This window comes from Lacerta agilis, chromosome 5, assembly GCF_009819535.1.
Source record: "Lacerta agilis isolate rLacAgi1 chromosome 5, rLacAgi1.pri, whole genome shotgun sequence".
Lineage (NCBI taxonomy): Eukaryota > Metazoa > Chordata > Lepidosauria > Squamata > Lacertidae > Lacerta > Lacerta agilis.
This window is the reverse complement of record NC_046316.1, coordinates 52,221,354-52,247,460: the sequence shown is the minus strand read 5'-3', so window position 1 is coordinate 52,247,460 and position 26,107 is coordinate 52,221,354. Positions and strand designations below refer to the sequence as shown.

At 42.6% G+C, this 26,107-nt stretch overlaps 1 protein-coding gene and 1 long non-coding RNA gene across 4 annotated transcripts in view; one reads left to right on the top strand and one right to left on the bottom strand.

Annotated features, from left to right (window-relative positions):
- The window catches only part of NEURL1 (neuralized E3 ubiquitin protein ligase 1), a 123,276-nt gene extending 105,238 nt beyond the window's left edge, over window positions 1–18,038 (top strand). For all 3 annotated transcript variants that reach the window (XM_033149742.1, XM_033149743.1, XM_033149744.1), the window contains exons 4-6: window positions 4,680–5,360; window positions 15,520–15,666; window positions 17,760–18,038. In XM_033149742.1, coding sequence (XP_033005633.1) covers window positions 4,680–5,360; window positions 15,520–15,666; window positions 17,760–18,001 — 1,070 coding nt within the window. In that variant the 3' untranslated portion in view covers window positions 18,002–18,038. The remainder of the gene's footprint in view (window positions 1–4,679; window positions 5,361–15,519; window positions 15,667–17,759) is intronic.
- Window positions 18,039–20,849: 2,811 nt separating this feature from the next.
- On the bottom strand, window positions 20,850–26,107 carry LOC117047034. Its single transcript, XR_004426651.1, has 3 exons — window positions 25,373–26,107; window positions 23,247–23,314; window positions 20,850–21,478 (listed from the first exon to the last, which is right to left on the bottom strand). It is a non-coding gene; the product is annotated as an uncharacterized LOC117047034 (long non-coding RNA).

Below are 26,107 nucleotides of genomic sequence, written 5' to 3'. Positions count from 1 at the left end.
AAATTGACATTAAAAGATAAGACTAGCAAATGATTCATCTTAGGTCTTCAGCATTTTCTGTTTTACTTTCCTGTAATATAATTTGTACACATATGCAAAAAGTGCATATCTTAATATAGTTTCCAAATTTTGACTTATGCGGTTGTAGTAGGTTTGCGTGGGAAATGAGCACTTATTCGGGCAAAAACTGGTATCACTTAAATTGCTCCTGTTACAAGGGAAGACATTCTGGGCCATTTGGCTCATGTCCATGAATGTTAATCATCCAACCATCTCTCTTGTGCTTCCTGGTGAATGCTTTTGAGAGTCTCAGATGGTATCTGCAGAAAAAGCATTTAAGCACATGTGCAAACTCATTTATTTGTTCCTGAAATGCAGCCAAATTGGCCAAATGGCATGAAGGAAGCATGAAAATTCTGAACATGCCCTTTGGGTTGACATTGGATGCAGAATAAGACTTCTGAGTTAGATTGGCATGGAAAACTTGCGTCTTTGAAGTAGCAGTTTGAATCCTTCCTGGTGCCATTAAAAATAATCAGAAGTGCTCACAAACATTTTGGCAACTCGTGTATCCGTTATGAAATGGAAAGTATTCTACAGTTATTTATTATAGAAAGTACAGTCATCTGTACTTTAGATGCCTCCATGCTTGAGTATCAATATATATTGCTGTTGTCCTTTACACAGTCAATCTGGTTATTCTGTAATAATTGTATAGTTCTCATTATACCAGATCTGACACAAAGTGCCAATAATGCTGTTGAATCTGTTAGTTCTGCCTTGCTTCTTTCTAGTAATCATGGCTTTCTACATTCTGGTGTTACATTTGCCTGCATCATCTGCTTTTTCTTGTTCTGCTGTAATGTCTTATCTACATTACCAAGGCAGCATTATTTTAATAATCTCAGTGCAGAAGATTGCTTTGCTCCTCCATACATTCTTGTTAACTGGACTGGTTCCAGACAGGGACAATGTTTTAGAGAGTGGCAGAGTCACAGCTCCATTTCTGCAAAAGTCCCACTGTCTCATTAGCCCTGCCATTCTTACCTTGCATACAGAGTACTGCAAGCACAGGCAGAGGGTCATGCAGGGTGTTAGAATAACTGCATGGTTAGTAACTCCATGTGTTGCTGTTGTTAAGAAAAGTGTGTGGGGGTGTAATTTTCATGGGGATTGCAGTGCATGGAGAAGGGAGATTTAACTCTCCCTTGCCCAGGCCAATGGCTCCAGTGATTTTTACATTAGCATTGGATTTTGCACCAGATAAGTGGTGTCCTCTCTTCTAGCAACCTGTATGCATGGCGCTTCAGAACTCAAATCCTGTCTGAATGTGATGTGGAGTAGACAACCGTATGCTTTTTCTAGGTGATCACAATATCAAGAGGTAGAATGTATTCTACCCTCTTAAGATTTCTGTCACCTCTTTCTTACCTCATAAAGTGGGAATGAGATAGTAGAATACTGAGCTGACAAAATGGGCTGTTTTAATTAATTCATTTCCAAATTTTTAATTACCGAGTCTTTACCCAAGTTTCTAAACTTCAGGTTACAGGTGAGGGCCAGAACTTTTAAATGTTTCCCCGTGTTTAAAGTCCCTGCCGTTATACAACTAGTGCAACAAGGATAAAAATCAGCCCAACCTAGCCCAATTCCTGATATTTTACAATTTTCTTTATAAAGAGAGTTTAAAAAAGTATCTTTCAGAAATAGTGTGCGTGTGTGCGCGCGCGCACACACACACACACACACACACCACTTGAAGTAGAACAATACTCCATGCTGCTACATGTGGAAACCAGGTCTTTGAGTGATTAGCCCCAGTGCAGGCTTTTCTTTCTCCTAAGGCTCATTGCAGAGCGTAAGTGTGTGGAGTTTGGCTGAGGAGGAAGGGATTAAATTGACCCTCACTGGGCACTGCCATTACGGATGAAAATGGACCTGGTATTGGTTGTTTTTTTTAAAAAACAACAACAACAACAACACCCAAATGTGGTTGCTAACTGTTCAATTAGAATGATGTCTAATTTAGGCTTCAGACAACTTCAGTGAGTTGGATAAGGCAGGTTAATCCAAACTTTATACCAGGGGTGGTGGTGGGGAATTGCTAAGGGATTGTGACAGCTGTCCTTGAATGGCCGCATTCATACTTCTGCTTATAGTGAGCAACAGACTAATTACTTAGCTTTAGGAGTAAACCACAAGTGTGAACAAGCCCTGTAGCTGAAATGTTTTTTATAAACCAAATCAAAGACAGATGGCTTGCCTGTCAGCACTCACTTGAGACATACTTTTGTGTTCCTAAGGGAAGTACTTCAGTGAAACAAAAAAGCTGGCAAGACAACAACCCTGGTGAGGTGTCTTACTGACTTGAAGCGCTATCAGTGAGCAGCCCACAAAGCAACTGACATCATAGAACAATGGTGTTAATAGTGTCATGCCTGCCCTTCATTAAAACATACAGCTAGCAAAGAGGTTTCGCAAATGAAAATATTACTTACACAAATAAGCAGGGGTCATAAATGATGTCATAGAATCATAGAATTGTAGAGTTGGCCAAGGTTATGGTAAAGCTTCAAATGGCCCCGCCCACAGCAACTATGCCACACCCACCAATGTACATAGAACATAGCAGACTGTATACATAGAAAAAGCACTCCTGAAGGTGTGGAATGTCAATTGCAGTTCTGCTTGTTAAGTCGTGGGTGCAGTGTCTATATGATTTCAGCTCTTCGTGTAATCAGCTCTGGGTAGTGATTCAGCATGCTAGCAAGGATATGCTAGGAGTCAAGTCTAACAAGAACAATCTCCTTTATTGCAGTAGGAACTTGACTGACTGGAGGGAAAGGGCGAGCTCCTTTTATACTCTCAGGAACAGGAGTTGGGGAAAGGATACATTTAGATTTTGGCGGGACCCAATCAGAGTAAGGATCCAAATTGTGCCAACAAGTTAACCAATATCAACTGTCACCGCACCCGTTTGAATCACCCTGGAGCGGGAAAGGTAGTTACAGAACTAGCAGTGAAACTCATGTATGCATATTAAACCAATACATAACACTGCTTGTGGCTGAAATGGTGCCCTCTGTATGTTATTGGACAGCACTTTCCATCATTCCTGGCCGTTGGCTGGTGGGAGGTATCCAACAACTTCAGGAGAGCATCACATTGGCTATATGAAATTTGCCAGGCTCCATCTTTTTTTTACTGTTTTAGGAAGCTAGTAAAAAACTGAGTTATTTTAAAAGGTCTGTTAAAATATATATATTTCCATGATTTTCTTCTTTTTTAAAAAAAAGTTTTTAAGGTTCTTCATTGCATTCTGTATGTAGTGCTTTTGTTGTTGTTTTTACTGTGCTAATATGGGATGATGGTGATGATTTAGTTTTTCCTGATTTGCTGTCTGCTTTCTATTACTTTTGAAAATATGACAAGATAAAAAAAGAAATAAAAAGTAGATCAAATGCATGAGAAACTTTACCTGAAATCCGGATAAAATAATGGTCCAACCTCACTATCCTCTGTACTAAACTGTAGAACAAATACAATCTAAAGTATATTGAGGGGGGAAACACAGAGCACATAACATGTGACGTTCATCATGACTGTCTTATTGGAGTCAGTGGGATTTATATTAGCCACAATTGAATCCCACTCCATTACTCTCAGTTGTACTAATCACAACTCAGTTTTGCTGAATGAATGAATTTGAAATGTTTGTTCATTTCTTTTATAAATTAATGAGTTGTGTTCTCTGCCACAATGGCACCCAAATGGAAATGATAACAAAAACATAAAACTATAATAAAATAATAAAAATGCAGTAAAATACTATTTAAAAAACTGGGTTGGACTGCAACTTAGTCCTGCTTAGAGTAGACCCATTAAAATAAGTTGGAATTAAGTAAGTCATGACTAAATTCCCTCATTGATTTCAGTGGATCTACTCTTAAGTGAGATCAAGTCTAGATTCAACCCTGTGTCCCCAGAAGTCGCATTGAGTGCCATGGAATTTACTCCCAGGTAGTATAGGATTTCAGCCTAAGGGCAGCAGTAAATTTAAGAGTACATCAACACTGTAACCAGTCACCAGTAAACTAGGCATTTCTCACAACTTCTGAGTGGAGTTAGAGCCATTATTATCATCTTGGATATGCATTTGAAAGACCACTTTGTGTGAATCAGTTATCCTTTTATATGCCATACTCCACTTTCCCCACTCAGCTGGAAAGAAAGGGAAGTGTTTGGACAAGCATACCTGTGGATTCACCCCCCTCTTTCTAAAATGTTAAAGCCAAATACCTGCTCAGCTGTCCTTTTCATTTTTACCATGAAATTTATTCTAGATGTTGACAGAGCATAACTTTTCAGGATTCTCCAGCAATCTGCCAGTGATTTCTTGGTGGATCCTGCTTATTTACCATCTGATTCACTTTTCTAAGTGTTGCCCCCCACCCTCAGTATCTGATACTGACTCAAGGAGAGTCTGCCTGAAATGGTACTTGAAATGTTTACAGAGACAATTTCACTGGAAAATGGACTAATTTGTTTTATTGTGTAAAAGGGGAAACATATTGGTAACAGCAAAAGCTTGCATTGCTCATAGAGGAACTGATAATGTAAACTTAAGACGTTCACATTATTCTCAGGTGATCTCTTCCCTCTCTTGTTCTGATTTTCAGAAAGTGAAATTATTCCTCCAGATTGTCTCCGTCCAAGATCCTTCACGGCTATCCGGCGGCCTTCACTACGCAGGGAAACTGAGGACACCCGTCTGTCTGTGAGCCTTTGCGACCTCAACCTCCAGGAGGAGAACTTCCATGTCATGGCTGCCATGTGTCCTATTCCACAGAATTCCCTCAACTCTCAACATTCCCACCTCCTCCCATCCCAGCTTGAAAGTGACCTCCGTTTCCATCAGCTCAGGGGAGCCCATATTAAAATCCTGGATGACCAGACAGTGGCTCGCCTGGAGCATGCTCGAGAAGAGAGAACTTTGGTTTTCACCAGCAGGCCCCTTAGAATCAATGAGACCATATTTGTCAAGATTAATAAATCCAACACTTCACGTACTGGGACACTCTCTTACGGGGTGACCACTTGCGATCCTAGCACCCTGAGGCCCAGCGACCTTCCTTATAATCCAGAGTCTTTGGTTGACCGGAAAGAGTTCTGGGCAGTTTGTAGGGTGCTGGTGCCTCTCCAGAGTGGAGACATTTTGGGATTCATGGTGAATTCAGAAGGCGAACTGCACTTGAGCCACAATGGAGCAAACGCCGGCATGCAGGTGTGCGTGGACTGTTCCCAGCCACTGTGGATGTTCTTTGGTTTACATGGAGCAGTCATGCAAATCCGTGTCCTGGGTATGTGTTCCTCTTTCCACATGCAGTGTTACGTAAATGGGTGGATTGGGCTGAGTGGGCTAGTGGTAGCACTAGAATATAGCACTGGGGTGAGCAGAGGAAAGGCAAAGTAGGTTCTGTGGCAAGTCCTGTCTTGTTTGCACTGGATGTTGGAGGTGAGAGAATGGAGAAAGCAGGGTTGCTTCTCAATACCTGCAGTTCCAGCTAGGGCATCCCATCAAGACTGCCAGTGGTGACTTTCCAATGGCAAAAAGGGTAAGTAATTTTTATTTATTGGGGGTTATGGAGACACTCGCCTTCTCTTTTTCCCCTATTATCCACAAAATTGAACAGACTGAAAGAAAATAATATAGCTGACCACTGGCTTCATTTAAACAGCATGTGCAGCCAGCATTTCAGCAAAAAAGAAAAGAAAATACGGTAAGCAAATGGCTTTATAACATTAAAATCTCACACATTTAACATTGAGGTACGCCATGCTATAGTCCATGAGCAAGGCTTGTAAGTGTGATAGCATTTGAAGTAAACAGCCTAACTTTTCCTTATGTTGCTATAAAATGTGAAGTTAAGAATTCAGCCATGCAGTTTAATATATTACATAGACATACTATTATGAGTGTTCATTCTTATGGCTTATTACCAATGTTTGTCTAATACAACTTGAATTCCAGAAAGTAGTTATTTGCTCTGAGAAATCTAGTCCTTACTGCTTTATAGCTTCTCCCAAACAATAATTTTATGCCAAAAAAGAACAGAGCTAACAAGCAAACTTGCATTTTGGGAACTGTGAATGGCATGTTGTGATTATGTTAATGATTTAGACAGTGTATATACTACTTAGAAAAAATATCATTAAGTCACCAAAGGAAATGTGCTCCTCAGCACTGTAGAAGTAGAGCACACAGCTTTTAAAGAGCCTTTTTAAAAATGAGTTAATAAGGAAAGGAAAAGTGTTCAAGAAATGGTGGAACATTTTTCTGCAAAAGGAGGGAGTATCCTTGGTAGTGTCATATCCCTTTTCCTAAAGTAGTTCTGGGATTTTGAGGAGATTCACCAGATTTTGGGGTCTATGAATGCATTAATTTTGATACAGCTGAGGCATTGCTATCAACCTTCCCCCTTTTTAAAGGGAAATTCCCTTATTCCGAATAGGATTCCTCGCAAGAAAAGGGAAAAGTTGACAGCTATGAGCTGAGGTACCTCAGTGATAGTGAATTTTTGTGCCACAGATCAATTATGAAAAGGTGACACCTCTGTGGTTGTGTTCATCACAGAAGCAGCCTCATTCCTTAAAAAAACCCAACCACCCTTCTTAAGACTTGCAACAATTGTGTTATCTTGGGAAAATGCTATTAACCAGCAGTTTAAAATGAATACACCACAAAAGAAGTTTGGCAAATGCGGACAATGAATGCACAGAAATGTGCCTAATGGGTCTCTTCCTTTATGTAACATTTGTTATGGGGTGCCCCCAAGTTATGTGAGCCATGTATTTAATTTTGTGTTTAGGAAAATGGACTCATTAAATAGGCAGAAATTTAGCAGACAGATCATCTGAGGCACTTCACTGCCTAAAGTATTCAGAAAACTGCAGGGCAGACAGCACTTTAGTGTTTTAATAGAAATATGTTTGGAAGCAGCAGCTTTGGGGTTTCTGGTATATGTCTAAAAACATTTTTTATTTTTTAAAAAATGCCTTAAGTGCATCTTAGAAAGGCATTAGCTGTGTTAAATGCTGTGTGAGCCATTCCATCAGGCTCAATTTTATTTTTATTTTTCTTCTCTTGTGAGCTAAGTATACATTAGTAATGTAAATGATTAGCAAGCGTTTCCCAAGGGGGTTTAATCATCACGTGCTAAAGGGCTGTGCACTGACATTACATAGTACCCTGAGCAGATCTTCATTTTTAGCATCATTTAAAAGTGAAATTAGTACAAATTGGAATCTGCCCCTTTACAATTTCTGTGAAGATGGGGGAGCCTTCCCTGAGGAGAAACATGCAGTGTGAAGAGACTTAGGGATGGCTTCCTCAGTATTTCAATTTCCTTCTCAATGTGTTTTCTTAAATTATGCTAAGAATGCCTTTTCATCTGGAATGTCACTTGTGAATATTGCTAGTAAAGGATAGAATGTAAAAAAAGAGTTGCTGCTTCTAAATTTATTGGAGAACTATGCTTTTTCTATTCAGAAATAGGTTTAGGCATCACCTGTGGAAACTTCGTAGTCAGTGGCATTGAAATAACTAAAGTGGGGATTAACAACCTGTGGCTCTCCAGTTGTGGTCACCATCCCTGACAACTGGCCATTCTGGCTGAAGGTGCTGGGAGCTAAAGTCCAACAACATGTGGTGGGCCACAGATTGCTAATCCCCAGACGGCAGGGAAATAAATGTATTAGGACTTAATCGCTGCAACATCTTTATAGCTTATCTGTTCCAGAGGTTTCGGAGGTGTCATTTTTATTTGCCACTCTCTCCATTCCTTGCTTCTGATCCTGATTGTGTTGGTGTCTAGTTGTTCTCTCCCCCCCCCCCGATAATCTGTCCTCTCATAATAATGGCCTCAACCCAGCTATAAATACTGGGCCATCAGTTGCGTATAACAACTATTTGCCTCTGATGGGGATGCAAATTCTAAGTCAGTGGTGGCCAAATGTGCCCCTCCAGCTGTTTTTGGACTACAACCCCCATCACCCCTAGCTAACAGGACCAGTGGTCAGGGATGATGGGAATTGTAGTCCCAAAACAGCTGGAGGGCCAAGTTTGGCCACCACTGAGCTAAGTACATCTAAACCACAAAGCAGATGGACATGTGAATCAACAATGTGCGTGGGAGACTGTTTCCTTGCATGGGTCTCCCTAGAATATTATAATTCATCTTGACAGAGGAAGGGTCATGTGTGCAGAGATAGGAGAAACCAAAGTCTTGTGGTAGAACATAGTCCAATGGTACTTCCACTGAAAGAATCAGGTGGCATGTGATGGGAAAGAACTCTACTTGACAATCTGGAGTACTAACCCCTCTGGGTCCCTTCCAGTTCTACAATTCTGTGATTCAATGATGCTTGTCAGAGCACATTATACTGGACTAGATGTGCAAACATCACAACCTGGTATAAGGAATTTCTTCGATTGCCACCTTTGCAAGTACCTGAGGCTGCTGAATGTGGGTGTGATTTCACCCTCCTATCCGAATTTATCCTTGACCCAGGAATTCTTGATCACACCAGCTGGTAGAGCACCCTGCAGCTGGGGAGGGGAAAATAAATTCTGGTGCCCTTCACTGCTTCCAGTTGCCCATCTGCTTGCAGCTGCATGGATGATGGACAAAATCCACAGGATGATTGAATTGCGGGAGAAATTCTGTTCAGTTTTCATTTTAATGCGAACCTACTAAGAGATGAACTGTAGCTATTCTTTGAAATTCTCTGAATGTTGTGATTCAGTTTTTCAACCAAATAATGTGTATAGAAATTCAGATATCAGGGGGAAATTGTACTGTATGTTTGTGAAAATAGCATACATAATTAATTATATTAGGGGAAATGGTTTGCAAAAAATCTATACAGTAGGCAAAAGTTGTATTTAAAAAGTGTATATTCCACTTATGTGGTAATGTGAAGAACTGAAGGCTGAAAAAAATAGAAATGAAGAGAAAGCAAAAATTAACAGATTGAGTTTGACAAAAAAAATGATATGAAGTTATAGTCAAGGGACTTACACACTAGGCATAAACTTTATGTTCTCTACTTCTGTGAGACAGCAAATTAATCGTCTTCTCCATCAGAATAATAAAACAGCTCTGGATGAAATGGGATGTTAGTAATAATTATATATTAGCTCCCTTATGCCTTTGCCTGGGTATATCGAATAAATTGGAAACAAGATAGTTTATCATCCTGTACGCCTCTCTGAATTTTGATGTGCCTGTTCATGAGAAGCTAAAACTTCCCCATTCCTTGAACAAATGCTGGGATGGGTTAGATTTTTCTGCATACGTGCAAGTGACAAAATGGACTAAACTTCCTGGTAACAACCAGGTTGATGCTTCCAGCAAAATCTGCAGTAAATTTTAAAACATCAAACTTTTTGATGTGCTGCTGGTGAATTAGTGAGAGTAAAATAACTACGACCAAAGTGCTAGTCCATCCTGATCTGCTGGCTGTCTTAACCTCCTTGGGTTTGTGTTTGACCTAAGATGGATGTTCTATTAGCGCAAGGATTTCTCCTTGCACAACAGAATGTCACCCCCCCCTCCTCCAGTGCCCCCCTTTATCTGTCCTGGGGGCTCCCTCAACCTCAAGAGGAGATTCATGGATAGCATAGGGTGCATGTGGGGTGAGAAGAGGGGAAAGTCCCTTTGTGCTTGAGCTAATCTGTGCACTAGCACTTGGATTTAGTTGAATATTGTCTGTAGGCAAAAATGTCCAAGTTGAGTGAGTCTGGCAGGAAATGCTATTCAGGCAGAAATTTGTACATATCTGTCTGCAACCCATAAAGCCAAGAAAATGAAATGAGTATGAGCTGATGTTTGCTGCAAGTGTTGATGCCTAGACATTAGAGGATGTTGCCACAACAGCAGTGCAGGAGAATGGCCATTTAACTATGTTTATTCATGAACTTGGATGCGGGTAGCACTGTGGGTTAAACCACAGAGCCTAGGGCTTGCCGATCAGAAGGTTGGCGGTTCGAATCCCCGCAACGGGGTGAGCTTCTGTTGCTCGGTCCCTGCTCCTGCCAACCTAGCAGTTCGAAAGCATGTCAAAGTGCAAGTAGATGAATATGTACCGCTCCGGTGGGAAGTTAAACGGCATTTCCGTGTGCTGCTCTGGTTCGCCAGAAGCGGCTTAATCATGCTGGCCACATGACCCAGAAGCTGTACGCCGGCTCCCTCAGCCAATAAAGCGAGATGAGCGCCGCAACCCCAGAGTCATCCGCAACTGGACCTAATAGTCAGGGGTACCTTTACCTTTACCTATTCATGAACTTTGGCCACCTGAAGCACCTGCGTAAGCATGGGTAAGCTCATCATGGAGGCATTATTGCCCAAAAGGATACAAGAGAAGAGGGAATATATTAAGAAGAGGTTGTGTTCTGATTCTACCTATGGGACTGAGTTCAGAAAGTAGCATTGGGAAAGTGCTTGTTAGCCCCCTGACAGTTATGCTATGGGATTCTGCAGGGCAATGTTTTATCCCCACTTTTGAGACTTATGTGAAAGGTTATTCATACATTAATGCTAATCATAATCAGATAAAGATAGCTCACACAGTGCATCCCAGTGAACCTGGCCTTGCCACTCTACCAGTGGATTGAATGCTGTCTCAGCAACCAATGTAGTCCCTTCCTTGTGCTGTCAGCAGGTTTACATCTTTTGCATTGAAAAAATCATTGTCCAAACTTCATGCTTTTAGCCATTCATTCATTCCTTATTAACTTTCTCAAAGTGCAAAGCTAATCCACGGATGGAGGGCTGGGTGGAGATTTTTGTGACAGTGGACTTGAGAGACTGGCCACCTTGTACTGTGCATAGCCAAGTTCTTATTCAAGCTTGCAGACCTGGTGTTTGTGTGTGTGTGTGTGTGTGTGTGTGTGTGTGTGTGTTTGTGTGTGTGTGTTTTCCATGTTTCCTCCCAGAGTTCCACCCTGGAGAAGAAACATACCTGTTTGGACTGAGAGCACAGAGGCCTCAGTGCTCTAAACATATTACTTAAACCTTCTTGGCCATCATAAGTTCTGTCATCTTGGTAGCTTAAGATCTCTCTGAGCAATCAGCCAGGAGCATGGGTTCCAGCTCTTTATGTATATAAAATATTTGAAAATGTGAACAAGCACTTTGACTGCATGTGTATGAATGAGTACAGTACATCTCTAACTGAATCTCAGCAGAGTCTAGGAGGTATGTTCCTGGCAGCAGTGGCAGTCACAGCAACCACTGAACACCAGTTTTTTCATGAATGCTAGATCAGGACCATAACGAGAGGCAAAAGATTGAAGCCCTGCTATCTTCCATGCCAGAGTCCCTTTGCAGAATCAACAGTTTCCTTTGCCCTACCAACCTGACAAAACCCACCACTAAGGCCCGTCCTGGGTCTGGGAATCGCCATGTTAATTTGCTAGAATTTTTCCCTTTTTAGGGGAAATGGGCTGCCATTTTAATTTCCCAGAATGCCCTGAAGCAACAATGCATTGGGAGCATTATGGGGGATTAAAATGGAGGCTCCTTGATTCCGCTGTGTGAAGCTGCCCAGCATTCCTGCTACTGCCGTTGCCACAAGATAACAAATTGGTATTTCTCTGATGCACAGACATATAACCCATGCTGCTCCCTGCGTATGGAGCCTCATTTAGGTAAAAAATATGAGAGGAAGCCTTTTGTTTTGTATACTTCTTGGCTGCTGTTTAATGTCTCTCTCTTTGTTGTGTGTATATGAACTGTGGGGAGATCTGTTCCCTTGCTAGGGTGTTTACAATATACAATACAACGCCCTTCATTTGAACAGATTGGAGGGATGGGTGTGGGGTAGGCTGCCTCCAAGAACATTCAGATAGCAGTCAGTGGAGAAAACAGGCCTGTTTACACAGGGTTATGCACAGGGCTGCAGCAGACCATCCCATAACACTGATAATAGTGGTGGTTGAGAAGAGGCTCTAAAATGACTAAGAAAGCCTCAAGTTTCCTGGAAGCAGTAAGCAGGATGCACAGAGAAAAGAAGGAATTGCAGCACCACAGATTGCCCTGAGCTGACCATACTGTCCCATTGTTTCATGGTAGGGCACCTCGTGCACATGCCAAAGACCTTCAATGCACTGAAGGGCCTGGTTAATACAACAACAACACTGTTCCATTACTTGTAAACATAAGGAGGGGCCTCCTGGATCAGACATCACTGTACCGAAGGACCACCAGACTTGAAAAGTGGGGATCTTTTGCAATGTGGAGCCATAATGGGGCTGCACTGCAAAGTTGATGGCCTCTGCTGTGAAAATCGGTAGGCAAAAACACTGCTCTCTTTCTGAATTACTTACGCTAAGGTGTGGGCTAGCATCTTAGAGCCGCCCTCCAGAGGGTTGCTAGGATGCTGTCCCATGTGTGTGGCCTCTAAAACAGATTTTTAAAATCTGTTTTAGTGACCCATTTCTGTGGACTGCTATCAGACATGTTGAGCTTGGGTGCCTACAAGGGCTCAGTGAAATTTCAGGCCTGTGCTAGACCCTTGGATAACAGCTGTAGCTCAGTGGGAGGTAGCCATGAATGGTTGCTCTGACATTAAAGCATTGTCTATCACAGGCATAGGCAAACTCGGCCCTCCAGATGTTTTGGGACTACAACTCCCATGATCCCTAGATAACAGGACCAGTGGTCAGTGATGATGGGAATTGTAGTCGCAAAACATCTGGAGGGCTGAGTTTGCCTATGCCTGGTCTATCAAGCCATTTTGATCAGGTTGTATGGATGGGGCAGTTTGCTTTCTATGCTTTGTTTCTTTTCAATTGGAGCAATACAGGATTCACGGAAGTAGTATGTTCTAATGGAGATCAACAGTTGCCTTTAATGAAAACAAAATCTGCCTGTGAACTTGGTTGGGAATGGTCAGCCCTGCTCAGCTTTTGAGCCAGAAGCTATCGCTTCCCCCTTCCTCGCTGCCCACCCACTTTACTGAACTTATGCTAACCAGTATATACACACACACACAGAGAGAGAGAGAGAGAGAGAGAGAGCAGAGCTGCATTGGCTGCCATAACAAAATAGCCAAGGATTCTGCCATGATTAGCCAAAATCTGACATTGAGTAACGGTCCATTAGAAACAGCTGCCTTTCCTCAGAACGTTGTCCTCAATGACCTTGGCATTTTGCAGTATTACATGGGAAGCATTACTTATTTTATTGCCATTTCTCCCCTTAAAAAAATGGCAGAATCAACATAGCACATTGCTAAACCAGCAATGGCAAAGAATTGAAACAGTTGCCATAAAGCCTAATATTGTCATAAGGTTTGTTTCCAAAGAACAAATGTTGGAACACAGCTTGGACCCCGTTGCCTCCCCTGGCCTATAAAATAGGGTTCAGGAATGGATTTGGGACTTTCAGTTCTCTGTTAGGATTGCCAAGCCCAGACTTTTGAGATGCCTCTTTTCCTTTAAAAGGAGTGTACAAAGGAGAATTTGAATAAGTATGGGATTTGTTCCACCATAGTGATGTATTATTATTATTAGTAGTAGTATTGGTATTATTAATTTCCTGCCTTTCACCCTAAAGTCCCAGGGTGGGCTACAATTAAAACACAATGTTAGAAACAGTGTAAATCAACTTGCAATCACAGAAACAAGGTGGGTCCTAAAAATATACATCTCAGGTGTCAAAAGCCAGTGTAAATAGGTGCATCTTCAGCATTCACCAAAACTGTATAATGAAGACAGCAGATATGCCTCTGTGGGGGCAGAGGTCCACAGTTTAGGGGCTGCCGCTGAGAATGTCTTCTCTTGGGCTGCTACACACCCCATAACCCTCTGGAACAACTAAGAGGGACCCTCTGCTGATCTTAACTCCCAGTGGTTCTGTAGGGAAGATCATCTGCACCTGGTGTAAATTTACCCCATGATGCCTCTTATGGTCCAGTTTAACACTCACATCTTAGATGGGTATTGGCTAAGCTTCTGATGCAAGGACATTAGCCTGTTCTTTAGGAACGTAGGAAGCTGCCTTATACCTGTGCATCTGGTCCAGCATTGCCTATTTATTCTGCCTGTCAACGGCTTTGCAGGGTCACTGACAGAGATCTTCTTTGTGTTACCTTTTACCTGATCCTTTTAAACTGCAGATACCAGGGGCTGAATTTGAGTCTGTCTGTGCACAGAACATGATCTGCCACTGTGCTTTGGGGCCTTCTCTCTTTGTCACTCTGTTTCTTCGTCACACCTGATTCCATGCTCATTCTGTTCATTTGACTTTTTTTTTTTTTTAGTATGCAATTACGTGAGGCTTGTGTCATGGCAATTGTTTCCATGTAAACAGAAATAAGTGAGTGCCGGGCAACAGAAGCACAATGTGTGATTGATGTGTTTAGAGCAAACAGAATGCAGATACTGCTCACAGGGTGTTTTGACGCAAACCTCTGGTCTTCTGAGCCTTGGGTATGAGAGTCATTTCTCACTCCACAGCTCAGATATCTAGAATAACACACGTCTCAATACTTGCAGTTCCACCAGCCCCCTCGTCCCAGCCACAGAGGCTTCTTGGTAGCCAAAAAAGGAGCTGTGCGAAACAGCATGGGTGGGTATCTTACCAAATAATAATGGTGCCAGCAGTTCAAATCCCTAGTTAGGATTCCAGGGTCTTGCTCAGAATTGCTAACTAGCTAATGTCAATGCCAAATCTTACTATTTTATATGTACAGTATAATGTGTTGGTTTATTTATAACCCACTTCTTTCTCTGTGTAGGTCAGGGTTGCCAACCATGTGCCCACGGTTTCCATGGTGCCCAGGAAGGCTTTCACTGGTGCCCCTGGGCAGGTGACCAATACTCTGAGCTTTCAGGAAAAGAATAGCTAAGTCTCTTGCCTTCCCAGAAAGAAGGTTATGAGATAAAAAGTGCAAATACTTTCTGAGCAATTTTTGTGAAATGAGAGTCATTGTAGTGTGGTGACCTTGTGTATTTTTTTCCTGATACAGAGGAATGCCCCCTGTTGCTGTTAGACAGCGACATCCTCAGTGTATGTTTCTGTCTCTCTCTTTCTGTGTGCGTCTAAGTATTGTGTGATTTCCATAGCCATGACCAGCAGGACATAGCTATCTTCCCATGGTAAGCATAAGGCTGTCAGGGCTGGTTGTCTCTCAAATTTTATATTATGCTACGTTCCACCCCTAGAGTAGCCATTTTATGACCGGCGCTCCCAGCACTCTCTAAACATTCAAACATTCAAAATGTGCCCACTAGTCCAAAAAGGTTGGTGACCTATAGATGGTTCTCTTTCTCCCACTTTCTCCTAATAATAACAACCATGTGAGGTAGGATAGGCTGGGAGAGAGAGTGACCGGTCCAGAAACAACCAGTGAGTTTGTGGCAGGGATTTGAACCTGGGCCTCTCCGATCACTATGTCAAACTACCTCTCAGTAAAAAACTGAAAACTATACCAGGATTTCCCTTCCTTCTGCAGGTTCTACTCTCCTGGCTGAGCGACTGGGCCCCTCTGCACCAAGCTCACCCACCTCATCTCCAAACTCTCCCTCCGTCCTCTGCAGTGGCATTTCTGACCCCATTCTGAGCACATGTGGATCTGGCCCACTTGGCAGCTCAATCAGTGGTGAGTACTTCTACAGCACCAAACTATACCCCTTCCAGCCTCGATTACTGCATCTCATAAGAGCCCTTCCTAAATTCATTTTCCTTTCCTGCCCCCCAGGAGCTGCACTTTGGGGGGAAGGCTTTAATCTCTGCTCATGTGTCATTGCAAAATTCCTCTCCTCTTTTCTATGTTTTAAAAGTGATTTTAGATTTTATAATGGTGCTGTATTGGTGATATTTTGTTGTTTTAATATAATTTTGTAAGCTTCTGAGAAAGCTGTTCAACAGTGGAATGGGTTCTCTCAGGTGGTGGTGGACTCTCCTTCCTTGGAGGTTTTAGAGCAGAGGTTGGACAGCCATCTGTCGTGGATGCTTTAGTTGAGACACAAATCTAGATGCAAGCCATGTTGGTTCTTCCTCCACAGTTGGCAGCAGTAATGTTTCTGAATACCAGTTGCGGGAAACTGCAGGAAGGAAGGGTGACCTTGTGCTCGGGTCATGCTTGCGGGTTTCCCAAAGGCATTGGGTGGCTACTCTGAGAACAGGATGCTGGACTAGATGGGCCGTTGCCCTGATCCAGGAGGCTTTTCTTATGTTTGTACCTGAATTTTGATGAGTGGACCCCAATGATCAGACACACTGCCTGTCATTGTTTATCCCTTGCACATAAACAAGGCCTGACTTACACTAAGCTTGTGCTTAGGCTTCCGTGCACTCGGGACACTGGCAAGCAGGTGTTTGGATCGTGTGAAACCCTATAAATGTGCAGCTGCTTCTTCCTTGCAGACAACTACACCAACCACATTGACATCTATAAGTAGGGCTAGGCCACATGCCAGAGGCCAGAGGCAGGTCCAGAGCCTGTTCCTACTCCTCTGCAGACACAGGATGATACTTATTATTATTTATTATTATTATTAAATTTATTATTATTTATACCAGCCACTCTGGGCGGCTTCCAACAGAACATTAAAATGCAATAATCTATTAAACATTAAAAGCCTCCCTAAACAGGACTGCCTTCAGATGTCTTCTAAAAGTCTGGTAGTTGTTTTTATCTTTGACATCTGGTGGGAGGGCATTCCACAGGGTGGGTGCCACTACCGCGAAGGCCCTCTGCCTGGTTCCCTGTAACTTGGCTTCTCGTATTGAGGGAACCGCCAGAAGGCCCTCGGCACTGGACCCTCAGTGACCAGGTAGAAGGCCCTCAGTGTCTGGGTAGATCGATGGGGGTGGAGACGCTCCTTCAGATATATTGGACTGAGGCCGTTGAGGGCTTTAAAGGTCAGCACCAACACTTTGAATTGTGCTCGGAAACGTACTGGGAGCCAATGTAGGTCATTCAAGACTGGTGTTATGTGGTCTCGGCGGCTGCTCCCAGTCACCAGTCTAGCTGCCGCATTCTGGATTAGTTGTAGTTCATCACTTTGAAGAGATACCCTCCAACCCAACTGACCAATGAGACAGTTGTCTGGAGATGCAGTTTTGTACTTCTGTTCTTACAGACAGAAGTCTGTAAGAGAACCAAATCCACTTATGGGAGAAAAGTAACACTTCTGCAATTGTATGTTTGCATGCAGGTTACATATTCAAATCCAATTTATATGCCCAACGAGCCCCCAGACTCTGACACTAGACTATATTGCACTAATTTGTTTACACCTCTTTCTTTGGCACAAATGGGTTTTGCTTGCAAGATCTAAGCCATTGGTGACTTTGGAATTTATTTGACACTGACTGAGAGGTGGATGGATAAAAAGACTACAGGAGCTAGGGAAATCTACTAGCAATAGGGGGAGGACGCCATGTTCTGAAGTCCTTATTGTGCTTCTGTAGTGGTATTGCAGAATCCTCCCAAGTCATGGCTGGCCATCACATTTTAGTAGAAACTGCAAGGGGGGGGGGAATAATCTTGACCTCTGCAGGAAATTGAGTACATTGAGTGACATATTGGAACCCATGAATGGTCCATCTGGCACAGTATTGGCCACCCTGATAGTGGTCAGACAGATGCATCTGGGAGTTACAGAAGTGGGGTGATGTTCTCTCTCTCATATTGTCTTAACCTCTAGAACACATATAAAAAGAGTGACAGCATTTCTTGTATTGCAGGCACAGCTCCAAACTCTCCAGTCAGCATGCCAGAGTCCCCCCTTTCCCCCTCCATCTCAGGGTCCTGGAATGATGAGTGCACCATCTGCTATGAGAACATGGTGGATACTGTGATTTACTCCTGTGGACATATGTGTTTGTGCTACACCTGCGGGCTCAAACTCAAGAAGATGGCCAATGCCTGTTGTCCTATCTGCAGACGTGCCATCAAGGACATCATCAAGACCTATCGCAGCACCTAGAGCAGCATGGCAGGAAAAGGCAGGGGCAGCAGCGGACATGTTCACCCCAGAACAGGGTGGGAAGGGGCTGTCCAGCTTGCCAAAATTCCCATCCTTCCCTGTGCAGCTAACTCTGAATGTTGCTACATGTGGGCAAATCCCAGAAATTTGAGGTCTAAACATTTCCTTCCTTCCTTGGCATCTAGCAGAGAGCTACTGACAACAATCTGATGTGCATCCGTCAAGAAAGGTTGAATTGCATTCCTCCTCTTTCCCTAGCTCTGGCTCCACTCACCCACCTTCCTGCAAAGATCAAATGATGCAGAATAATCAGATTTTCTTGGGTATGTTAGCAGTTTCATTATGTGAATGAATTCAATATTTTGGACATTTAAGTGGAGTAGAAAAAGAACAAGCCATGTGAGAGCTGAAACCACTTGGCCTCCCCCATAGAAATATCTCTTGCAAGTGTCTATTCCGATGGGAAGGAACTGCCTCTGCCAGCTTTCCTAGTGGCCACAAATGCACATCAGTGGCAGCTGGATCCCAAGGGAATGTGGCGTATGCTGGTGCTAAGGAAGGTGATCTTTGGGTGCTTCTTCTTGTACTGTGCTGCACACAGGAGTCTCACTGTTAACTGGCAGCCTTCAAGTTCTACTTTCTATAAATGCTCTCTTCCGTTCCACTCCAGTCTGTTCACCCCACCTTTGGAAGCAGCTGCTGATAATGCTACAGCATGACAGTGCATCCTTTATGAGCATTTCCCCCTGCTGCTTTCCCAAGCCCACTGGTTTCCTTCTTTTTAAAGCATTGCACCAGGAGGCTTTTTCAATGGCCAAAGGGGTGCCTTCACACCTGTTTTCTGCAAATGATGGAGTGCATTTTAGAAGCCATAAGGAAGGCGGCACACAAAGGCCTTTTATCAGGACACTGAACATCTGTCTCTGCTTTTAAGGAAAGTAAAAGCATCGGTAATTTAATAACCTTTGGCCAAGCTGAATGTGTGACACAGAGCTGCATCTATTTTGTTATCATGAAAAAAAGAGAGACCTGAAGCAGTTTGTCTTAGTTTTTAAATAATGTTTATTTGGTTTTATGAAGGATTTTTAAAGTATTCTTCCCAACATGTGAAGGACAATTGTTTTGGCCTTTCTTGCTCCCAGCACTGTGAATCTACCTGGCTTGACTGAATTCTTGGCGTTTCCCTCCATGCCTTGCTGCAGCTGATTGTGCTGTGATGGACAATGACAAGGCCTCATTCTTCAGCAGCTCCACTATCTTCTGTGTTCCATTTGACAAATCCCACACGCATCCAGAAATGCAGCTTATCGTCACCTGGCACCAAGTGGGCTAACTACTTCTGAAATGCCACCGAAATACCCCAGGTGGGAGAAACCCACAGCCCAGTTCATCAGCCTCGGCTCCCTAATATGAACACCAGAGAGAGTTAGGTAAGGAAAGAGGTAGATTAAGAAAGGGACAGCAGATTGCTGATGTCTGAGACTTTTCATTTCCCCCAATGAAAAGTGTTTCGCTTCACCAATTTAGTGGAGAGTTTTGCCCTCATCAGAGTCACACCAGGCTAAATGCACAGGCAATTCCCATTTTGTGTGTGTGCCGTTTTTTTGCTGCGGGATGCAGCCCCTGTGCAAATAGAGAGTTGCCTGTATAAGCATTGAGGCTGTAAATGTAATGATGGCCAACTCATATTGGGAAGGCAGAAAGCCCTTTAATACAGCTATCCTTAAAAAAAAAGAGGATTGTAGCACAGTATTTCTAAAAGACCCAGTTCCCTGCAACACCTAGCATCCGCTGCCTGTAAGGAAAAAGTTAGGAGACTCTTGCTTGAAGTATATCCAGCATGGTTTAATATTCCTGGACTGGACTGATTCTTCTAGTGCTTGCTGTCTGAGCACTTGGAGTGCTTCATCCTGTGCTGGACCCAGCTAATCCACAGTTTACAATAGGGATGGGGAAATTGTGGCTCTCTAGCTGTCATTCAACTTCCATACATCCCAGTGAGCATAGCCAAGGGAAAGAAATGTTGGCAACTGTAGCACAGCATCACCTGGAGAGGCACAAGTTCACCCATCCTTGATTTATGGGGATCAGCACAGTGGCTGCTGAACCACCTCATTGACACCTGCCTCATGCAGGTGTGGTTCAAATAATATAGATATCTGGTTTCCCCCCATCCAGACATTCCAAGTCAGCTTGCCCCTAGGACTCATGATCTGTAAAGACATTGTGATGTGCAATACTAAGCAATGACACCTCTTGCCATTTAGTGTCCATGTTGCTGGATGTGCAGAAAAGGCCTCAGTTAAAATTGCCTCACCTGCGCATGTGGTGTTCAAAAGAAAAGCCCGCCTGGTTTGGCCCTCTGTTCATGCTGGCTTGGTCATGTACCGCCATTGCATGAACTGGATCCAACTGCCGGAATGTTACTGCAAATGCCACTTTGAATATTTGCACACAGCCAACTCCTCAGTGGCTGGGAGCCATCAAGCACTTTGCTGTTGGTTATCAATCTAAATAGACCCTTATCAAGGCAATGGCTATTGTACCATGTGATATGTTACAGGCACTTCATTATAATAAACAATGCAGGTGGATTGTAACACACCCTTGCATAAAGGGAAACTGACTCACCTAGTCACAAACCAAAAATAGAAGCTATAGTTCCTAAGAGTTTGCTCACTCACACTAGTCTTGGCCCACATAAAGTAGCATTTTTTCCCTGACCCCCCCCCCCAAAAAAAACCCCACACCAAAAACCATTGTGTCTTGCTTTTTGTCTTGCCACCTCAAGGTGCTCATCTGTGCGCTCTAAGTGCACCTGAATCCCTAATTTGCTTCCCATCCTACTAGTAACTTGCATTTGGCCCTCTGCAGCGTCAACCACTTGCAAAGCATTTTTTAAAAAATGAGCACAAAGCCTCAAACTCCTTAGCCATGACATAAGAGAACCAGATGTAGACAGGACAACCATATAATTTATCTCTGCCTTTGGCAAGTAGGACATGAAAAGTTAATTTATGCCCCTCAAGGCAGGAGCCCTTCCCTACTGTGGTACCATAACATCATTTGAACCAGGATCTGACAAGACCATTCTCTCTCTGTGTGTGTGTTTGTGTTGTCTCCCGTTGAGTTCATTGCATCTATTCCAGTATAAGTTGTGTGAAGAGAACATCTGGTACTACCTTTCATGTCCTATAGCAGAGATGGGAACCTTTGGTCCTTTAGAAGTTGCTTAATTTCCATCAGCCACAGCCACCATGACCGGTCTGGGTCAGGGAAGATCAGAATGACAGCTCAGCAACATTTGGAGGTTCCCCACATCTGCCCAATGGCCATAATAAGTAGAAAAGAAAATTACAAACTAAGGCTGTAGTCATATGCCCACTTACTTTGGAGTTAGTCTTTTTGTGCAATCATGGCTAGAAACAGGCTGCGTTCATTCTGCAAGGTTCCTATCAAATCCAGTCTCCTCCACAGCTACAGTATAAAAAAAAGATAACATTTGTTTCAGCAGTTGGGGCAATACATAATATACAGTAACACAGGGAAGAGATAGGACCGACATTGTCTGGAGATTTCATGCAAGACACTTTCATCCTGAGCTGGTTCTGATTCTTTGTGATCAAGGAGCTCCTCTTCCCTGAATAGTTCCCTCCGTTATCTGAAGGGAGGAAGTAGGTCTGCATGTGCATTTCCTTCCCAATAAAAGATTTGCTGCCTCTACTCAGTTGACTGAGGCAGAGTGTAGGGACAGGAGCTCCACATGAGCAGATAAGTGAATATATATGGCTTTGGAACAAGATATTTGTGGCTATATATCTTGCTTTCACATAGTATCTAAAATCAGAGGTGAAGCTTTGCATTGTTGCATCCACAACAGCAATGGAGATATCAAAAGATGAATTAACGTATTTTATATTATTATTATTATTATTATTATTATTATTGTTATGGCATATCGATAGATGAGAAGGGTGGGGTGAGGGGGAGAAAGCAATTCTTTAAAAATAGAGACAGTGGAGTAGGATAGCCGAAGGCTTAAAGTACTGTAACAACACAAACATCTCCTAGGCTTGGCAGATTTTGCCAGTCAGTTTTCACATTTCCCTAGAATGTATTTTAATATGAGAAGGTGCTTTGGGAAACTTCAGCCCAGGGCTTCATATTTTAGGACACTATGCCATAGAAACTAGCAACTTGTCTTCAAATGATGAATTCATAACTAAAATGCTGTGTTTAGTTGACGCTGCTATTGTGCATGGGAAAAATATTGCCTCTAGAAAATATGTTTTCTAAAAATGCATTTAATAATATCCCTTTGGCATCGCTTCTGTGAGGAGCACACTCCTTATTTTACAAACAATTGTGGCTAGTAAAATTACATTGCACACATTTCTAAACACACAGGGATGTGTGAGGAATAGTTTTGTTTTTCGGTTCATTGTCACTTTTAATGTTTCTTTTCTTTAATTTTCTATTTGTTTCCCCATTGCTTTCAGTTGAAGACCCAGGCAGTTTTCTGTGTTAACTTGGATGTTTTCTAGCCAATTGGTATGCAATCTACTACCTCCCCAGGGCATTAGACCTACTGAATGGGTCCCCATTTTATAGGTTCTTAGAAGCGTGCCGAGGCTCTGTGAACTGAACACAGCTTTCACTGGTCTCCCTCTTTCCCCCTTACTGTGACATTTCTCTGAAATTGCATAGACTTCTTCAATGCAAAAGCAATGCCTCTAAAGCAATGCAGCTGAAAACAAAGTAAGAACTTTAGTTTAATTTTCAAATTCCCATTTACTATAAAAACAGATGAGTAAATGAGGCTCATTTAATTTTTCATTCATGTTTCAAATGACTGCACACTCTTACCTAGTAAATTAAATGTCATTAATTTCTGAATAGATGGGTCCTAATCCAGAAATGCACATGTTCAACAGTGGATTTCATTCACGTGCTGTTCAGGTGGGGAGCTAGAGTAATCAACTTTGTGTTCAAGCCCCGCCTTGGGCAAAATATTCCTGCACTGCAGGAAGTTGGACTAGATGACCCTTGTGGTCCCTTCCATCTCTACAATTCTATGGTTGCCCAAATAACCTGTTTGAAATATGAGGCCTGGATTTATTCATTCCATTTTTCCCTTGTGGGAAAACAAAACCCTGAGCCTGCAGGTGTCAGTCACTGATTGAGAGGACGTTCACATAAAACTCTTGAATGTAAGGCTAAATTTTAAAAGGTGAGCCATACTTACTGTCTCCTTTTGTGCTTCTGCTGGAATGGGCTCTTGTCTGAAATGCTGTATTCCTTACCGAGTCATTCCTATGAAGTGTCAAAGTAGGGGTAAGGAACTTGTTCAGATTGCAGTGCCTGATGCTTTATATTATCCACTTTTAAAATTAATCCTCCCCATGTTTTTTTTTTAAAAGCTTCCTTCATCACAGCCTATTAAAACAAATAATGGATCCAATTTATGTCCCCTAATGAAGGGTTTGCCTTGACAAAGAATGGTTGGGGCTTTTTTTGTTTTGTTTTTTGCCTAATCAGTTATTGATTGTGATAAACCAAAGTAACTAAATTACATGTGTTCCTAAGGTGTTGCTAATTTGCAGGAGCTGCATTTTGAAACCATAATAATTGGACTGTGGGTGGAAGGAAATATGTTTGTCTTGACTTGAAAATATTCCCACTCATTAGCTTTTGGCAACCAGGTAAGTTGGTTCCACTCCAGTAAGGAAAACTGGACTGAAGTGAATCAAAAGAGAACCCCACACTGTACAAGTGTCGAAAGAGGGTGGATGTCCATGCTAAAGGGCTACATAGTTGTCTGCAAAGTTTTAATTTAAAAACAAAGGCTTTTGGCAACATGTGCTAAGAACACATAACTAAGGTCAATCATACTCATTGCCAGAGACAAGCTGTTTCTTTTATACAAGTAAGCCAAGGGCCCAATTCAAATCCTTACACAACAGCTGAAGAGAAAATCAACCATGTTGCTGCCAGCTTTGACTTGCTCAGGGTTGTGTCCACACGTACCTAAGCCAGCTCCTTCCACCTAAAGACATATTCAGTACTCCCCCTTCCAAATACATTTTTGTGCCTTCAAGCTTTGAACTTGCATGTGCAAAAGGGTGCTGCTGCTTAGCAGCAGCACCCTTTTGCACATGCAAGTTCAAAGCTTGAAGGCACAAAAATGTATTTGGACATACAGAAATCTGGCTGAAGATGGAATCAAGGGAAGGAAGAGTGTGAAAAGGACAACATTCTCCTTCCACTCAGTTAGTGTGGGGATATGTATGTATTTATTGAGGACCAAAGATGGAGGCGGCTTACAGAAGCTGAAAAAGAAGTGCAAGGCAGTTCATGAAGAAGAACATTTTAGGGGGAGCATTATCACAATCTGTTTCATTTTCCTCTGTATTTTTGTGTCAGGATCCAGAATTCATGTGATACAATGTCATGGAAACGAAAATTTTATCTTTTAATTGCTTTATTTAAAAACAAATTTTGTGTTTTGTGTGTGTGTACACACACACACACACACAATATAAAAAAGACTATTCCATTCAGTGTGAGAATTGGGTAACAGTGATTGTGAATAAAGTTGATTTAGGTATGCCATGGAGGTGCTGGTGTGGTATGCTTATTTTTTTTGGGGGGGGGTAAACATATAGGACAATGCAATGGTCATTGAGCACAGGAGTCAGTGAAATATGTGGATCTATTTCAAATGCCACTAACCTAAGCATACCTAACTTGGAAGGTTGTCTTATTGAACACGGGGGGGGGGGGCTTTTCTGCTAGGTAAACTGTTTCAGATCATGCATGAACGAGACATTCCTTCACACAGAATGACATTTCTTTGTGAGAAACTTCTTTGTCCAAAGGGACAGGAAGTAACTGGGCAGCTACATCCCAGTTACTTTCTGTAGAAGCTCAACTGCCCTTCCACCACAAGCTCCTTGGGAATCATAGAGGCAGGAGGAGGTGTTCGTAACCAAGTTATTTTACTGTATATATGCTGGAAGCCACCCAGAGTGGCTGGGACAACCCAGTCAGATGTGCGGGGCAAATTATTATTTGACTTCCTTCAAATACCTCATGGGTAAAGGGCCAGCTATTTATGGTTGAGGCATTATGTTTTTTGTGCTGGTATAATTTCCCCCTCTTCTTTGGTTAGCAGGCACTCTGCATTCTCCAGGGCAGCCTTGTTTTGGACTCCCATCAGCTCCAGTCAGTACGGCCAATGATAAGGGCTGATGCAGTGCAGCATCTGTAACACACTAGGTTGAGCCAGGGTATCAAACACATCACCACCACCTGTGTTTATGAAAGTACTACCAGAAACACAGCACCCTTTGTGAGTTATTTAGAACCTACCTTTCTCTCAAGAAGCTCACTGCAGCGCATGGAGTTCCCAGGTGGTCTTCCATCCAGGCACTGACCAGTTACAGACCTGCATAGTTTCAAGAGTTTTGCTGCATTATGTGCCTTCTGACCACATCTACCTCAGAGTTTCTCTTGATCTAGAAAATTTACTGCTCTTAGCCTACATGCTGAAATCACCAGGACTGACTGCTCTCCTTGGGACACTTTTAAGGATCAGGGTAGATTTAACTCTGCCATTTAATTGTTGCACAAACACACCCACCCACTTGACCTCTTTAAAATTCAGTGCCCTGAATGCTTCCTGGAATTAAGTGCAGCCTGTGAAAACAGCCCAACTGGGAAATCAAGCTAGTGAAAGACTAAAACATTAGTGATGGATCATCACCGCCACCTAGTGGCTAGTTAAGTGACTGGCACCCTCTACAACCATTGAAGAGTGAAGGGCAAAGAGGTAAACTAAGGGTTGCACACAAAAAATGTGTGTTGCAAGGGACACCCATAAGCATACCAGAAACCAAGGACTGTGTAAGAAGTACACATTACCCTAAAGCTTTATATTTTACAAAAAGTGCATTATATTTATCAACACATATTCAAATGAATTCACAACTCTGCACTTTTAGAGAGCACTCTTGAACTCAAGTGCCCATCACATATTACAAACCATATTACTCATACGACACTGATGGGAGTCTTGCAAATCAAGGAAGGCTTGTAGGTCAATGG